This window comes from Scatophagus argus, chromosome 7, assembly GCF_020382885.2.
Source record: "Scatophagus argus isolate fScaArg1 chromosome 7, fScaArg1.pri, whole genome shotgun sequence".
NCBI classification, from domain to species: domain Eukaryota; kingdom Metazoa; phylum Chordata; class Actinopteri; family Scatophagidae; genus Scatophagus; species Scatophagus argus.
This window is the reverse complement of record NC_058499.1, coordinates 11,134,270-11,153,207: the sequence shown is the minus strand read 5'-3', so window position 1 is coordinate 11,153,207 and position 18,938 is coordinate 11,134,270. Positions and strand designations below refer to the sequence as shown.

The window sequence follows — 18,938 nt, the reverse complement described above, 5'->3', positions numbered from 1 at the left end:
TCCACACACAAACACATTTGCATTTATGAAAATAAATACAAGTTACTGTTGATTTAAATCTGAATTTCTTCAATCTATGAACTGAGCTAAATTCTTGAATGCTTTCACCCACCTTCAGCTTCACTGAGCTGTGCTGTAAAGCTCTGTTTTTTTTGTTTTGTTTTGTGTTTTTTTGTGTCTTTCTGAGGTAAATGATGCTTGAACAGCAGGAACATCGCTCACTGTTAACCATATGGTTTTGTGCAAAAGGTCACCAGTGTTTCTGGGGGTTAATACCAAACACCCAAACACAGACAAAAGGGACATGCATATATTAATGACAGTCTATATTCCCTTGTGTAAAGAAGATCAGGTATATGGCAAATCATTTTTTTAAGACAACGGTACAGTGATTACACAAACAGACAATTAATGAGCACTTTCATTACATCCTATTCTAACTACCAGATAAATATAATGAGATTTTTAAAAAGAAGAATCAGACAAATCAAAAAATAGTCTTTCTTAGTCATTTGCTGAAACTAATGCCATTAAAAGGAATGGATTGCTGAAGTAATTTTTTTGCCGTCAGGCATCAACAACACAACCATCATGTCACACGATAGACTGAAATGAACTGAACTCAGAAAAGTTTAAATATATAAACTTCACAAATGGTTACATTAATAAGTAATTTTTCTCCTAGGTATGATTCTTGCACTTTCCTTTGTCGACATTTTTCTTTACATTGACAGTGAGTGGAATCAGCCTCCCCTCAGCAATATTACGAAATATTGCCTTTTAATAGGCACTTTAATATATAGCATATGGACGCTTAAGGCCATCCCAGCATTGTGTAAAAGCCTAAAGGGAATGTAGTTTCCCCACAAATCTGCACCAAAACAACTATCACTTTATGTGAGATTTAGCAAATAGTTATCGTTTCTGTGACATGAAAAGGGTCCATGCCAACACGCGCTGAAATAATAAAATATTGAAAAGTCTATGAAACATAAATGTGAATTCTTGCTACATCTGTCTCTTGCTAATTGAGTTGCTACCAAGAATGTTAGTACTCTGGAGAATAATTTGTCAGTGCAAAACATCGAATGGACCAATTTATTGGTTGCTGCAGGCTGTAGAGTTCCAACAGTCTTTGATCAACCTTTTTAGGTCAGTATCTCTCGAAATACAGAGAGGAGAATTACATAGCAGAGAAAATATTTCATCTTTTTAAAAGACAAGGAAAAGTATTTTTGTAGTTATAGTGTTTGGCTGTAATGGTGAATAAATTCTTGAGAGGGCTTAAAGTCAGAGTGGGAAAATAGCACTACATGATATTTATTGTTATGCGTGGATGGTAACTTAAACATTTATCGTGAAAAAAGTGACAGAAAGAGTAATTATAAGTTTTGCTTTTGTTCATCATCACCCACTGGATGTGAGATGCCTGCACTGACAGTTACCGGTAGGCTTTTGTTCTGACACAGTCAATTAAAAGGGTGCTTCAAAGAGGTTCCTGTTGACTGAGGGGTTGATCAATCTATAATTCTGAAAGATTCTTGGCATTTTGACAATGAATTTACTAAAGGATGTTTGACAGCTCAGTCAAATGTCAAAATTTTAATTTGCCTAAATAATATTAAAACTCCAGACTGGGTTATGAGTAGTGTGAATGTCCTCAGTGAACCTGGAAAATTCACTGTTTTTGTATCAATAGAGCTGTACCTTGATGTATGTGATACTGTACACATTTGGACCATGTGAACTATATTATGCAGTCTTTTGACCATAACAATAAACATGACACTTTACTATTTCCTTAATTGACTTTAAACTTACTCTAAAAAACATGAACTCAATACTTCAAATTTATACAGTAGCTATGCTGTAAATCAGAATGTCTTTAAACTTTTAATATGATGTGACAGTACAAGTTGTGCTTATGATGTCATAAAAACTTTTATTTAATTTTTAACCGCCAGATTACAAACAGAACCGCCTTAAATGATATTATCAACCTCTCTTTGGACAGCGATGTAGAAAACCCAACTGACCCATCACTCCTCTTGTGACATAATTACACCTGATTCCTCAGCAGGTAATTGTACATGTTGGTGGGCCCCAAAGGCCAAACACAGATAACTCAGAAATCATATATTCCACATCTGCAATCCAGTGTTCTGTGAGTAAGGAGTGGATTCTTAAAGCTGTTTACTCATTTTGTCACTTAATATTACCCACAGTATCCGACAGCAGTAAAAGAGATGGTGGAAGAATCTGTCTTCCAGCTTTCTCTGGATGATCTGAAACTCAACAAAAGACTCTTTTATTTGTTGTATTTGTTACTGACCACCCAAGAAAGTGAGCTGTTTCTCCCTAACAACCTGTGCTCTGGATGTGTATAAAGACTATGTTTACTATTTGGAAAGGCTCTGCTTTAGTAGCAGGCACCCTGGGCCTTGTTAACATAGAAACAGACAACAAATCCTGTAGTTAATTTTTTTTTTTAACACCATCTTGCCTGTTTAGCCACATTGCCACATTTTACACTCACGGACGACAGCTGGATAAATCAAACAATGCTTTGTAAAAGCGTAACACATTATAGACTTTATGTGACATGTTGTATCACAATAACTTGAGAGTGCAGCTGGCCTTTCGCTCATTAAGCAAATTTACTTATGAAAATGGCACAGTCTAAGCTGATCACCACCTTATACCATTCATTATACATATGAATGGTCCCTTGGTCACATGGCTGAAAACTGCAATTATGCTGGCAGTAACAGGAAACACTGAGAAGAACATTTAAAAAAACGCTGAATTGCTTTAATTAATTTGAAAATGGTAGACGTAGCTACAGTGGAGGCCAATCCTCCTGTGCCCCTTCAGAAATGCTGTCTCAACACAGCAGATAAATGTAGCTTTGTTTGGACTCAGTTTTTTTTTGTTTTGTTTTTTTGCATTAGTTTTCAAATGAATGTGAAAAGTTACAGTTAAAACAGTTTCAAATCATCTAACACTAATAACAACACGCAATGTAAGAACCTAAGTGGCAAGCAAACACTTGCTTAAATTATTTGTAACATGGTGGTACTGCCATTTAAAAACTCAGAATTATCAGCTGCAAACAGACAATAAACTAAAACATGTTTGCTTGGAATATATCCACACTCCATAACAGTGAGGTCATGTAATTCATTTCTACTCAAAACATTTCAACAAGGCCCTCAAGAAAAGATATCAGGCTGAGCAGCCCGCTACATCATTAGCTCACACATGTACGGTGTCTCAGAGGACCTTTAATTTGAGTAGGAAAAGTCTGTTCCTCCGCTATGAGGTTAAAGAGTGGGTGACAAGTGAAGAAAATCACAGTGGAATGCATTAATTAGATAGACCTAAAAGCATATTTATCAAAGGCTAAGCCATATGGGAATGATCTTAGAAAGGATCTAATAAAGACAGGACAGGTTAATAGAATAAAAGGCCTTGACTAGAATGTGTGCTTATACATAAAATATCAACCTGATCTCACATGTAAACGAATCATTAGGATGTAACCATTAAATGTTATGGCAGGCAGATCCCTAACAAGTGAAATGACCTTCATGTGGTCTGACAGTGACAATTGGCTTCTTATGTTCACTCTGATTAAAATGTCAAAGCCTCTGACTTAATTCATCTCAGCATTTGAAAGATTCCACATGAAGCAGACCAATATTTGCTCAGCGTGAAAAAACCGGACTGCATCAAGTTGAATACATGAAAAATAAATATTTCATGAATTCCCTTAATCAGAAAACAGTACGCTGATCCGCCTTGGAAATAAACAGCTCAGTGATTCTGACTGAATCATCTAAATGGTGTCAATCACAAGTGAATGTGCAGGGCTCCCGTCCCAGCAAGTGATGACTGATGGCCCTTCAGCGGCGATTGAGACAGACGGAGTTGATTGAGAGAGCTTATCTTTATGGTGGAGCCATGGAATTGTTAACAGGATGTGATGGCTGGCGTCCGCCGAGTTGAGCTGGGAAATAAAGCTGTTGGGCTGGGGCTACCTTGCCATCATTCACAGAGGTAATGATCTTTGTCTGGCTCAGAGGTAAGTAATAGCCTGCCCATGGGTTAGTAAGGGCATGACACCACGTCTCTGACAAAGTTGGTCTTGGACAGACCAACAGCAGGTCGGTACACTGCTACATTTTTAATAAATTTAATAGGCAATTTAATAAAGATCAGAATATAGTGTAAAACCTAAGGTTCAAGAAGTTTAAGTAAGAGATGAGAGCCCCCTGATTTCAAGCCATGGACATTTTTAGACTGTTCCTTATGATCCAGGAATAATTTAGAGCAGTGCGGAGCAAGATGACCTGCAAAAATTAAAATACGGCTCTTTAAAAGTCATCCTACACGTCATTGCACCGTGGTGAACACGCAGAGAGAAGGGCTAACGATGATCACATGTTAGAAATTATATGATGAGATGAGATTCTTCTTGAGATCAAAAAAATAAAGGAGGTGTGAGAATATGTTGTGAGGAGGCAGTCAAAGATCTAACTCAATTATCTTTAGCAGGATAATTAATCAGTTCAGTATGCACATCCAAGTCTCAGAGGCATCTTTGAGATAATTGTTCTCATTGACTTGAATAATTATTTGTTTGCTGATTTAATTATTTTCACATTTGGAAAACAAATGAACTGTGCTGCTGCATACACACGTTTTATTTTATTTCTTTTTTTTCTTTTGATGTTGCTAGGTGAAAAATGTACAAAATGTGTTGCTGAGTACTGGACTGAAACCCTGATGTTATCAGATACCCTGATGCAAAACGGCTCTTGAGAAATCAGTTGCAATTCAGAATTTATGTCATTATGTGGTTATTTAAAATTATTTTTATTTCTTTTTTAGAGCTGTAACCTCAACTTGAAGAGGATCACTAAAACATGAAGTGTTTTTGCCTTGTGGCATCAATACAAACCACACTGAATCAAAGGCTAATATTTCTCAGTCATGAGGTCAGCCCTGGGTTACAGACACAATGTCCTAATAGAATGACTGGTGTGCTGAAAACAGTTGTACGAGTCCTCATTTCACCGCATTACAAGCAAGAATGAGACCTTTTGGCTGCTGCTGCAAATAGCACAAATTATGAGGGTCATTTTAATGCCATTCACTACTATTTATCATGCCGTTTTAAATGTTTTGCTCATTTGTTTCCATTAAATATTTCATCTTCCCTTAAATATTCATTTAACTTCCTCTTTAAATTTTTTACCAGTCTCTTTGCAGTTGCTATCTTTTTTGCCTCCCTTTTAGGCTTTGCAATCATTAATAATTATTCATCTACACCCAGAAAGAGATTGCATAAAACATGCACATGAATCCTTTTTGTCTTTTCTCATTAGTGATATACTTCGAGTAGCCTAAATACTTCCCGCTACCCCACTTATGGAAATTGGTTAGAGAACCATCCTAATGACTCTGCTTCACAAATAAGTTGCAGCTTCCCTCTCTTGATCCCAACGTTCGTCCCTCCTTTCATCATGAAAGAAGAGGTCTGCTACAGCATCTGCGTTGAAATGTGGAGTTCTTACTTTTTAAAGGATGAATCAGACACATCCGGCACGAGACATTGTTATTGTAGCTTTTACTCTTTAAACCAACTTCTGTGCTACAGTGGAACTGTATGAACAACAATAGCTGTTTGCTGGCACTTTATTATGCACCGACTGTAATTTACTATAATGAACAATGCAACACAAACATTACAATAGTATTCTTTTTTTTTTTTTTTTAGAGATATCAGTTCTTTCTGGCTTGACGGTGTCTCATTCAGACAGGATTTTTGCTAAGAATATTCCTTAATACCATTTATCATATTTAGATTTTTTTCACATAAAATTTCAGGATTCATTTTAAAAATAAAATTAAAAAAAAGGCCGGGAGAGAAAAATGTAAAATTTCTGTCAAAAGTCATAATTAATACATTTTCCAATGTTATTCTTATAATTGGGTATAAATGTGAAATAAATTTATAAGAAATATTTAAATTCCTCTATCTGTGTTGTATGTGTTGATGCTGTAGCCTGGTTCAATAGATTTATCTGTCCTAAAAAGGCAACATTCGTCTTAATTTGTTAGATAATTGCAACATGACTCATTAGCAAACCGCGCCATGGTGGAAGGTGGAAGGGCAGCATAAACTCTCGATTTGACTGGATTATCCTTTTGTGATGAGGCCTAATGATCCAACAGAGTAAATAGCAACGTGTTAATTAGAAATTACGCTGAATGATCCGCTGCACACAGAGGAGGCATTAACCGGGCAGCATCATCATAGTAGATCTATAGCTGATTTTCTTTTCTTTCTTTTTTGAAATTATGAAGATCTGATTGTGAAACAGCAATTACATCTGTCCTCTAGAGAGAAACAATAGCGCATTTGTTGCAGTTGACCTTCAGTTTAGAATTAAGTGCTGTTGAAAACTCTTTAAAAACAGACTGATGTACTCTACTAATATTTATTGATAAGGCCTCTTCTGAGGGGTGACTGCAGTCATACTATCACTATTTAGAAACATAATCGTACCTGAACAGCAGTAAGAACCCAACAGCATGTTGCTGAATTCAAATTGAAAGTTGGATCGTCTAATTATAATCACAATTGGCAATTTATCCTCATTACATTTCAGACTTTTGTCCAGTGTGCTTTTCATGCTGGTTTGAGATATGGCTTTTTTTTTTTTTAATCAATAAAGGCATCTCCCAGATTGCAGTGTTTAAGTAAGCATCTGCCTCCACCTAGTGGCAAAGATTAGTCACTGAGGACAAGCTGAATTAACAAGAGAAATGTGTAATTGAGTTGAAATCAGATTAAAATCCTAAACAGAAATTTTGTACTACACTAATGGAATTAAACAATAAAAAGTCTAGTATTTTTTTTATATTGATGATGTGGTTTTTCATACTACCAACACACCTGTGCACGTTTATTTATAATCATCTAAGAGATAAAAATCATTTAAATGCAACATTCATAATGAAAGTGGTCCACACACTTATAAAGTTATTCATAACAGATTCATTACTTCTACCTGTGCGTACTACAACAAAACAGTGAGAACCTGACATTTGGAACCAATAAAAAAAATAAACTAGTGCTGGAAGAAGTACTCAGAGCTTTTACTTACAACTTGTTATCATTGTGGTATTAAATATTGTTGCATTATTGCATTGCTGCATTAAAAATTTTACTTCAGCAAAATGATAAAAGCATTAGTAACAAAATAAACATTTCGAGAGTAAAAGTACTTCTTATGCAGAATGGACCCATTCTAAGTGTTATAACTGTTATTAGTGTTATAAGTGTTATTATTAGGCCTTCTGATTTGTTAAATGCATGCAACATGTTAATCCCAGTCTACGTTATTTAGGCTACTGTTGGGTTGTTTAATTAATGACAGTGCTTCATAGTTTAGAAACTGATGATAGGCTTTGTAATCTTCTGTTGAAAATGAGCTGAGTAAAATGCAAGTTCTTACTATCCACCCCTATAGGAGACTTACCCAACTTAGTAAGTACAACCTGCATTATACATATCCCTGATAATGGAATCAAAATGTAGTGGCTTTTATACCGATTGTAAATTGAAGTCAAAACTATATCCTACTAAAACGTCTGCTGCTCAAAAAGAGGTTCTTAAAAATCTATGTTTTGAATACAAAGCAGGACAACAGATTGAACGTTTTAAAAATGTTATTTTTCACCACCAGTAGAGGGCAGTGAAACCTTACTGGGGCAGTGACACCTCGACAGTTTGGAGGACTCAAAAGGGGGCATGGGTGCCAGGTTTGCTGATTTTTTTCCATAGAGCAATCAGAAACATTAGACGCATACATGTTTTTCAAGACATCTGACTTGAGTTATATGCATTTTTAAAATACAGTTATAGAGCAACTTTGTTTTGTTTTGATCAACTTTGTTTCAACATATTAGACACTAAAAAGAAGCCGTATTTTCAATATGTGAAATAACATTTGTATCGCCAGATGAGGCAATGAAAGCGTTGTTATGATAGTGAAAATAATTTACCTAAATAACAGTGTAGTCCTATGGTAAGTTGGTTTGCTTTTGTGGCCTGTATGCTTAAGAGAGAAAGGAAGAAAGTTCAGATACAAACATGCAGGAAACACAACTGGCAACTCCAGACTACGTTGGCTACCGTAAGGTGGAGAAGTAACAACAGTAGACTCCAGTTTGTTAGCTAGCGTTGTTAGCAACCAAACGCCAGCTACGTTACCGAGATCGTTACTGTGGGTCCCGGCGAGTTGAATCTGCGGCTACTGTCTTTGTACTCCACATGGATTCACGCATCAGCTGTCCTAACGTGGTTTCCTAGTTGACAACTGGGTTAATTTTATGGATTAACGCCGGCGTTAAGTGGACAACATTAGCTTTTATTTTCGCTAAGTTAGCTAAATGTAGCCCATACGCTAGCGTGACAAACGTCTGTTGGCAGGAGAGCACTCTGTCTTGGAGGAAGGAAAGGAGGAAACTGATAAGTAGGATCGCTGCGCACCGCTGCTTATGCAAAGCTAGCACACTTTTTTGACTCCCGAGTTCTCACACTGTGACGCATTTAGAAAAAGTGACTCTCTGTGCACCCTGTGAGACATCTAACACTATTTGTTTAATAAGGTATGCAGTTGGTTGGCACAGCTAGCTGTCAGCAGCAGTTCTCTTGGCTAGCTGTATAGCGGACGAGAGCTACTACGCTAGCCACAAACTTCTAGAGAAGTTGTGTAAGTCAGATCCAGGCATCTGACCGATTTATTTTAATTGGTAACCTGGTGTCTTAAGTGTTTCATTGTTGGACTCTTAACACTGGGCGACTGGAGAAACGTAGCTTATGGCATCAGATGTGATTGAGAGCGAAGAGGTGGTGAAGGGTGTAAGTGATATGAATTTGAACAATAGCAGCAGAGATTTTGTCACACCCAGGAGGACTCATGAGGAGGTGGGAAACAGACAGACTTACAGTCCTTCATCTTCTGGAGTGTCGGGAGATGGCGACGAGGAGGAATTAGACGAATTACAAAATAGCACAACTTCTACAGTTGAAAATGGCGAAGAGGCACTTCAAGATAGTCCAACCAAAACAAGAGGCACGCCACAGCAAAGGACAACCCCAGACAATGAGCAGAAACAGACGGGCGCAATGAGCTCTACCCCCGTGAGCCTTCCTCAGCCACGCTCACCACCTGGACCTATTGGAAGGTCTGTATGTGTTATTACATTTTCATGTTTGGTCTGCATGTTGGTACCAGCTAGTTTCTGGTTTCTCATCTCTCCATTGCAAGAATGCTGTTCTTCCAGACTGCAGCACCTGAACCAGATGAATGCTGTGTTCAAATGTCTATGAATGCAAGTACCAGTACTACTTGCTACAATTTGACGTGTGAATACTTTTTCTGACAGGCATAACTTGTCTGTTCTATCCAAAGCACAAGATGCAAGCTGACAGTATTGTTGAAATGATAACTGGGCCCCACATCGGCTTTAAAACTTAAAGTCTTGTTTTCAGCAAGTTTTAAAGGACGTCGAATCAGTGCACCAAATCAGTGCTTAGGCTACAAGCAGCCATTAATACCAAAGGAGGAGTGCATATCCTTCTCAGATTTTTTGGTATTCCCCTACTGGTAATCAAGCCAGAAAAGCAGGTAAAGTAGAAGCTAGACTGAGGGTGGTATGGACTTCATTTCCTAAACATTATAGAGAGAGTGGATACAATGGCAGGAATACATGCACAGTTTCATGGTGCAGTATTTTGTCCAACAGCAGACAAAACAATACGCTCATAATACTTTATAATGCAATACAACAGCACGAGAGACTAGTATGTTAAAAATGACCACAGCGCTAAATCAGCACTTCTTCTCCGTGTTTGAAGATGCTGCTTTTGTAATTTTTCTATAATAACCGGCAGTTTTACTGACAGATGAATTAGAAATTTAAACTCAGAAAAGCTTCACTGCAGCCAAAATAGGCCACTTTTTATCTGACAGGGACAGATTTGCGTGTCATAGTCTGTTATAATACTTATCTTTAGTTTAATTTGGCTCACCGCTAAGTGCACTCTGTTGCTATTAAAATTTTGAAACAGTCATTCACCTTTACCATTTGACTCCCTAATGTGACTGATTCCACTAATGTGCAGCTTGGACTCCAGTGCGCTTTGATTGCAAGGGTTCATTTTCAGGAAACCACATTCTTGTGGCACTTTTAGCTCTTTCAGTTATTCAGATGTTATTGTGTGGATTAGCGCTATACATAAGCAAACACTGAACTGATACATTATGAAATGTTGAGTACCAAATGCCCAGAATATTTTTGTGTCTTTGAGCACAAATACAGTCATGTATGTGATTAATGCATCAAAGGGAGCTCTGTACATTCAAAGATACCGATACCATGATCAGCATTAGTGAGTAGCCTTATGGTTTATGAACTAAGCCCTCAACACAAGCTTGTAAGCTTTTCAAGAAGCCAGTGATCTGATTATGTGGCCAGCTGCAAGCTGAAACTCTTGAGGAGATTCTTGGTCAACATGCAGGGCTATGAGTTATGTATTGATTAGTTATGCCATACAAAATGTCAGCCCAGTATCTGGTACAGCAAAGGTGTTATAGTTATCATCTTTGTATATCAAAGTATTTAGCTTGTTGCAAAGAGTCAATAAGCCCATGCCACCATTTGTGGACTGTTGTGATGCTAAAAAAGGACGTATTGCTTGGTATCTAAACAGAAACAGGTTTTTCTCTGACTTGATGTACTCATAGGTGGTAAGCAATAGGCAGATTGACCACAGCACTCAAAAAGCTGTTAATGCCCTTTATTACACAGTAAGTTTTGCACAGAGTTCAGTGTTAATACTAAAAGCCATTCCCCCAAACTTTTGTTAGATGTTCAAAAGTGCATGTCCAACTCAATACAGTTATCCACTTGTGAAGGTAAAATAGCTTTTTTTTTAAGTAATAGCAGTGCTTAAATGTCGCAAAAAGTACTTGACTGTGAAAGTGACATGAACATGCTTCATATTATTTTTTCGTCAAGTAGTTTTTAAATGGATATTTTCCCATACTGTGCAGTGTTTTCTCAACATAGCCTATCCTGTACATAACATTAAGATCCGCACCCTTGTTTGCAGAGTGTGTACAATACACAGTGGTTAACCTTTTGCGTAATTGGTGTTCCACCACTGTCACTACCAATATCCCCTAACTTTGTAAAGGTTTTAGTTGCTGACGTATTAACCCACAAACAAAAATTACCTTTGACTCTTGGTCTATGTTCCCCCCATAATCCTTTGAGGATTGTACAAGTCAAAAGCAACTGTTGACAGGCAACTGTGTGTTAGGATTTTATTTGTCATGGATAATCTCCTCTGGCGCTGCTCTTGATCTTAATACATTTGTAACACAAGAGAGCCTTTTAGAAATTAGGCATCATCATTAAACATAAAAGATAACATGACCTCTTTGTGTTTTTATTCCCAGTTTGGAGCGGCAAGAGTCAGTCGCTACAACAGAGGCCCGTCTAAGAATGGAAGGGGTAGAGCTTAAGGAAGAGTGGCAGGATGAAGACTTTCCACGGTATTTGCAATCATCTCATAATATCATTAGATTATGTGTGGATGATGAATCACAGCTTTGTATCACGTGTTTGCGTTTTGTAAGTCACAAGAAGGATATCCTGACTGAAGTCATGATCACCTCATGTTTGATTTATTAGGCCCCTGCCGGAGGAAGAGGAGCTTGAAGATGAGCTTTTTGCAGGAACCTCTGAAGAGGGAGATCCTGGTAATGAAAACACAATAGTATATGGTGTACTGCTATAATATCTACAGAATCTTCTAGTTTTATTATTAATTTTATACCCACTGACATTTTGGCTTTTACCCCAGGCTATGCAATGAACCACGGCAAGAAGGCCAAGAAGAAGCTGGCAGCTCCAGACATCAGTCTCACACTGGATCGCAGTGAAGGTTCTCTTCTCTCTGACGAGCTGGATGAAAGCACAGAGTTGGATCTTGACGACATAGACACACCTTCAGACAACAGCAATGAGTTTGAATGGGAAGGTAAGAAGTTTATATCATGCTATGACAATGATAAAAGATTTATTAATTAGTATCTCATAACCCTGTTTGTTTTGTTAATACTGAAGGTTCAAACAGTAAAGTTAGTATTGACTTGATTTGTTAGGAGGAACAAAGATACTTTCAGACGACTTCTCCTTGTTGGGTGAAACAAGTGTGTTATCAGACCAGTCTTTTATTTCCTTGTTTTTGGGTCCAGTGGTGTTTTCCTTTCCTGATTTTGCCGGTCTGTTGTAGTGTAGAAGTGTAGTTAAAATGTGGTTAATTGTTTTTGTGTTTCCATACTGCTGCCTTCCTCTTTTTCACTTGGAAGAATTGTTTCCATTCTCTGCCTGGAAACAGGCTGCAGGCCAGCAGCAGGTTTCTCTCTCTTCCTCGTGGTAAGGCCTCTTGGACAAGCCCCCGTTGTTTTGTATTTTTCTGCCAACCGTGAGGCAATCAATTCTTATTGTCCAGATTATGTTCTGTCTTCGGCTGTTCAAACTAATCACGGGGACGTTTCTTGTTTCATACCCTTCATTTTCATGATTTGTGTTTTTGTGCATGTCATAATTTCTTTCTTTGAAAATTATTCATGTGTTAAAAAACGATCAGCAACAAAATTATCAGTTAGGAAGTGGTTGAAGCTGCACAGTAATCCTGCAGTTATCAGTACCCAGCCATTAATCAGTTACCAGTCATTTTAGCATTTAACATGCATAGCAAATATGCTTGTATAATACGCTTGTATTATTTAGCCTTTATTGAATGAATTGGAGGCACACCACATTAGCCATTTTACTACTTCAATCTTACTTTGTAAGATAAGCTTTTATTAATCCCCAGAGGGGAAATTTAGTTGTTACAGCTGAATAAAGCTAGGAATAATTACAGATAAATAGAAAAGGTAAAACATAAAAAAAGAAGTATATAAAGTAAAAACAGAAATCAAATCTCAAAATTACAAGGAAAGAGTGACGCATTGGTGTGATTGGTAGCAGCGGTTTTATGCAGCGTTATGTGATTCAGGTGATTCATGCAGCAGATTTCTTAAGTGACCAACATCTTCCCAGTTATTTTCAGGCTAAATCTCTAAAGAAGAAACACAGTTCAGTGAGTTTGATTCATCATATTTAGGAAATGGGCCACTCACTGAGAGATCCTCATAAAACAGTGTGATTTTGTCACAGCATTCACTTGTTTTTGATTCTGATTGTTGCATGCTTGATATATGCATGATCGGTTTATCACTTAAAATGATGTCGGATATAGTTGCACACATTTATTTTCATTTATTATACCATGACTTGACAGGTTCGTGCAAAGTACAATAGCAGGATTTCCCTTTGAAAACTGTAGATTTTCCCCCTGGAAAACACTGACCTCCAGTGAAAGGGAAACATGGATGTTGAGGTGTGATTGTTGGTGTTAATTCGAACAAAAAGCATGCCATCAAGATACAAAAGATAGAAGCAACCAATTGAATGTAATGTTGATGTCCATTGATTTAAACAAAAAAAACGTGGCGATTGAAAAAATATGAATTATTGAAAGATTCAAATAGTTAATAAATGATATGATCAAAACAGATCTGATTTGATAACATCAGACAGCCCTCGCATCCAGAGGGTGCAGTCTCCAAGCCGTGTTCTTAAAATGCCTCCTCTCTTTTAGACGATCTCCCCAAGCCGAAAACCACAGAGCTGCTACAGAAGGGAGTGGAGTCGGTCCAGGAGTACTCGGCCTCAGAGGAGAGGGACGAGGGTCGACGCTGGAGGGTGTTCCGTATCGGAGACCAGGAACACCGAGTGGACATGAAGGCAATCGAACCTTACAAGAAGGTTATCAGTCATGGAGGTCGGTGGCATTACATTGTGAAATTTGTCATATAACTACAGTCATTCTGAGCGTCATGTCTGTGTTCCATTTTGACTTACAAAATGAACTGTATTATATTTGCATTTGACAGTAGTTCATCAGTCTGTGTTTATTCAAAATATTAACTTAAAATGTTTTGACAATTAAAATAGTGTTATTTTTGATACAGAAACATCGCTTTTTGTGGTTTGATGTTTCCCTACAGGTTACTACGGAGACGGTTTAAATGCCATAATTGTGTTTGCTGTATGCTTTATGCCTGAGAGCAATCAACCAAATTACAGATACATCATGGACAATTTATTCAAGTGAGTCTTCATTTGAAGCCCTTTGGCCTTGTGAGCCAAACCCTCTCATTACCAGTGAGTTCTGTAATCCAAAATATATATAATCTGTATCTGCGAATTTTCCTGATGCAGGTATGTGATTGGCACACTGGAGCTTTTGGTTGCTGAGAACTATATGATTGTTTATTTGAACGGGGCGACATCTCGGAAGAAGATGCCAACGGTTGGCTGGCTCAGGAAGTGTTATCAGCAGATTGATAGGAGGTGAGTCTGAGCATACAACAGATGCAGAGATATCAGCCCAATCCCACAAACATGATCGTATGCAACATGTAAGTTTTGACACCCTCTCTCACTCCTTTTGCACAGGTTAAGGAAGAACTTAAAGTCTTTGATAATTGTCCATCCGTCTTGGTTTATCCGTACCCTGCTGGCACTCACAAAACCTTTCATAAGGTAACTTTAATGTTTAAGATCATTTAAATAATGAATAAGATCTGGGGCAACCTGTAGATACTGCCATTTCCTGCTTCTTCCACAGCTCCAAATTCAGCCAGAAAATCAAGTATGTATACAGCCTGACAGAACTTGCAGAGCTGGTTCCAATGGAGTATGTGTCCATACCAGACTGCATCAAACAGTAAGTGTACTCCACTCAAGCACATGAAACACTTCTCAGGCTCTTTGAAAACATGACAAAAAGTCCTGTCAAAAGTCAAAATAGTTAGGTGACTGCAAGCTAATAAATATAAATCTAAAGTAAGCATTTAGATGTTTACATATCTGGGTAGTTCCCAGCTGAGGGTAGAGTTGCTGTAAGACTTGTTTTTTGTTCCCGTTTGAAGTGGACCCATAACTTTGCAGCTAAATGAGTACATGAATGAGTGCATAAATCATGACCAAATCAGTACAGGTCACCCTCCACGTTTGCCTTTCTACAGGTTTAATCGTCATCAAACAAAATGCAACTAAAAAGTTTCTGAAGACGGTATTCTTTGATGTGCCTTTCTGTTTTCCTTTGAATTGTTTCACAAATTCTGCTAGGTATTCAAATAATGTTTTGTACCGCAACAGTTTCAGCTCTGACTGATCCCTGAAAAACTTGGTCGCATTTAGTCTGCAGGTGGTGCTGCTGCGACGTTCTGCTTTTCCTGCGTCTCCAGTAAAGACAAGATGGCAGTTTTTACGAGTCTGACTTGCTTGAGATTTTGTACAGTTCATCTTCTATCAAAGCCCCAATTTTCCCAGTCAGCACTGAGACATTTTCCAAAATCACAGATGCTGTCTGCCCATAAGCACAATTGTCCTACTACCACTATATATATTAGAAGAGGGGACCCAAGAAGAGATTCAAATGCAGACTACAAATATAACATCTTTTGTAAAATATACGTTTACAATGTATTATAGCCTTGATGAGATTCATGCACTATCTGAGTTTAACATTTCAGCAAGTGTCAAGAGGGAACACTGACAAAGATTGCATCCAGATAATTTCTTCCTATAAACTGCTTTTGAATAAAACATTTGTCATTTTCTAGTGTTAACCTTTAATGACATACAATGAGCTCATGCTGAGAAATTGCTGTGCCATGATGTGGTTTCACTCGAGGAGAGTCTTGTATCGTCGTGGCATTTGAGAAGACTGCAGCACAAACACTCATCAAATGTTTTTTTTTTGCTCTTTTGGATGTTTGGTTGCTGTTGGCTGTGTGTTTCTCTCTTCCTTAACTCTATTTCCCTTCCCTGCCCCCTCTTAAGGTTTGACAAGGAAAAAAATAGGAAAAGCCGTAAAAGGTATATGCACTTTCACCCAGGATCAGCCCTCAGCATTATTAAATTTATTTTGCATCTCACAAAACTAACAACTAGACAGTCTGTTGGCTTTCAGAAATGCACCAATACACCTTATTCTGTCCAGCATTTTTGAAGCTAGATGATTTGCTATTACCTTGTAGCCAAAATCAGTGTCCTACTTTCTCCTCTCAGTAGATTTAGAAAGTTCCTGAAAAGCAGGCTGAGAAGCTGTTTGATTGGATTCCAAAAATAGGTGGCTTGGTGATTGTTTAACCAACTAAATCCCATTTCTGAGCCAATGCTGTGAGGTTCATCTCAAGTTAAATGTGTTCTTTGTTCCCTCAAAATATCAGCTCATATGCACATTTGTAGCCTTGAGCTTTATATGTTTTTTTACAAGGTAGTAAAGTTGAATTGGTACTGGTGTAGGTGATTTGCTGGTTACTGATATATTAAAGTTGGGGGCATCGAGTAGCACTTACTTGCATGTGTCTTTTAAAAACCAGGTTTAAAGTTTAATGCGATTGATGTTGGGTAAGTCTGTTCATGTTTGTAAAACTGAATGGGGTGTGGAACTACAGGGAAGTCGCTCTCCTTAGTCACTGTGGTGTGTGGTTGCACTGTAACCATGTCCTCACATGGTTCCTCTCACCCTGACAAAACACCCGGCTTGTCCTCTCTCACACCTTTTTGCATGACTCACTGCGTTCCTGCTCCCTGCTGATGTTTAGTAGAATAAACCTTTGTCAGCCTTGTTCATGCACACAGAAATATCCTGCTCATTGCTGGTAAACAGTGAGCGTTGAGTTGCTGAGGTGATTTTTTTGCTTATATATCGTGGGATAGTAGATCATTAGAAAAGTAATAATCATGGTGTTGTAAAAGACACTCTTGTGTATAAAACACTGCCGCAGTTAGTTGTGCTGTAGTTAGTTAAGGTGTTTCCAAGTTGACTGACAAACTTGTAAGTCAAATGCACCAAAGCATCATACACTCCCAATGAGAAAAAGCAAAGTCTTAACAGTATGAGTAGAATTTGTGCATTTTAAAAACTAAGGCTGCACTCATCACGTGGCTGTGGGCAGTAGTAGATTACTCACAGATTGCCGATAGTTCACAGTGTCCTACAATAAGTGTTTGCAGTGTTAGCTTGCAGATAATGAAAGCAGCCCATCTTCTGCAGTTCATACTTTAGTATTAAAGTATTACTTTAGTATTACATTAGTGCATTTGCAAGGCTTAAACGGAAGTAAGAACCTCACAGTATGACTATAATATGGTACTGATGGTTTCTACTACCCAGACATTTCAAGGGCTTTAAGTAAAAGGAGCTTAGATGATATTGTAGTTAAGGATGTAAAATATAAACAGCAATTTAAGCATTTGTATGGGCGATAGGTCTGGTAAGTCAACAAATGAAAAAAAATTCACTCGTACAAAGAATTCCTTTGTAATAGTGTAAAGGTAATGACCACGTTTCAGGATGTGATTATATGACAAGCGTGTTTAACAGCAATAGCCTCTTATTACTTTCCTTATCGCTTATCTTTGCTCTTGTCGCACACATGTCTGACGGATGTTGAATTCATCTGCAGAATCGACCAGGATATGCACGGCAAAGTGGAGGTCGCAGCTGCTTCTGTTCCCGAGTGATCCTGCTCGCACTTTGTGGATGTGGGGGAGAACGATGAAGAATGTTTAGAACTGCAGCCGCTCTTTATGTTCATATTCTTGGCAACGTGACTGGAGACTTAGCTCTTTGCATCAAGAAAGTGCCTTTTTGAAACTATGCTGCCTGTTACATCATGTTTTTTTTTTTTGTCACATGCTGTCTGAAATGTTTTTAATCTTTCTTTTTTTTTTATCTACTGCCTGTATTATCATGTCAAATCTAGCTTATTGGTGTTTCCTAGTTACTGTTGTATCGACACGTTATTTAAGGCACTCTATTACAAATGGTTGATGCATGTTCTGCCTTATTACATTTAAATATATATTTATATTCAAAAGGTCACAATGGAGAGAAATTAATATATATTTATGGTTGCTCTGATTTTAAACTACATTTTAGGTCTCTGACTCATTGAGTGGCATTTCACAGAACAAGTTTTGATGGCACCTTTTTTCACTGTCCACTGCTGATGTTCTCTGTTAAAATCCTGCCTGAGGGATTTTTTTTTTTTTGGCCCCTCATTTGAATGTGCTCCTCAGACTTGTGGAGGGAGAACATTTGTGGGAGCAACAATCTCAAGCAAACCTGTAGGTCTTAATGTAATATTTCTTCCAAGTAAATGTCATGGATCCACGTCATTGTTTTGGATTTTTTTTTTTTTTAATTCCATCTGGTGCCATTTTTGCAGTGGTAACAAGAAAAATATACAACATAGACAAAGGTATTGGGATGGGACTGTTTTTCAGCAGTTGGGCTCAGCGCCTTACTTCCAGTGAAGGGAAACCTTAATGCTTCAGCTTACCAAGACATTTTGTTATGCTTCCAACTTTGTTTAAACTGCTTGGGGACTTAGCCCCAGTGCACAAAGCAAAGTCCATAAAGACATGGCTGGATGAGTTTGGTGTGGAAGGCCCACAAAGAGCCCTGACCTCGACCACATCAAACACCTTTGGGTTGAAATGGAATGGAGATGGCGAGCCAGGCCTTTTGGTCCAACATCAGTGCCTGACCTCACTACTGCTGTACTGCATGAATGGGCAAAAATTCCCACAAAACCACCCCAAAATCTTGTGGAAAGCCTTCCCAGAAGAGTGGAAGCTGTTATAGCTGCAAAGCTGTCTATGTATTTACAATGTAATGTCATTAAAGTCCCTATTGGTGTAATGGTCAGATGGCCCAATAC

The 18,938-nt window shown here is 38.0% G+C and overlaps 1 protein-coding gene across 3 annotated transcripts; it reads left to right on the top strand.

Moving 5' to 3' along the window:
* Positions 1 to 8,164: 8,164 nt before the first annotated feature.
* bnip2 (BCL2 interacting protein 2) lies at positions 8,165 to 18,388 on the top strand. Of its 3 annotated transcripts, XM_046394468.1 has the most exons (12): positions 8,166 to 9,261; positions 11,541 to 11,636; positions 11,776 to 11,843; positions 11,948 to 12,124; positions 13,796 to 13,978; positions 14,205 to 14,307; positions 14,419 to 14,550; positions 14,656 to 14,742; positions 14,828 to 14,926; positions 16,048 to 16,083; positions 16,590 to 16,617; positions 17,679 to 18,388. In XM_046394468.1, exons 1-11 carry the CDS (start codon positions 8,894 to 8,896, stop codon positions 16,600 to 16,602), a joined length of 1,362 nt encoding a protein of 453 aa, XP_046250424.1. In that variant the 5' UTR covers positions 8,166 to 8,893; the 3' UTR covers positions 16,603 to 16,617; positions 17,679 to 18,388. The 3 variants fall into 3 exon arrangements, with proteins under 3 accessions (XP_046250421.1, XP_046250424.1, XP_046250423.1); XM_046394465.1 differs by lacking the exon at positions 16,590 to 16,617 and having other exon boundaries at positions 8,165 to 9,261; XM_046394467.1 differs by lacking the exons at positions 16,048 to 16,083; positions 16,590 to 16,617 and having other exon boundaries at positions 8,174 to 9,261.
* Positions 18,389 to 18,938: the final 550 nt, after the last annotated feature.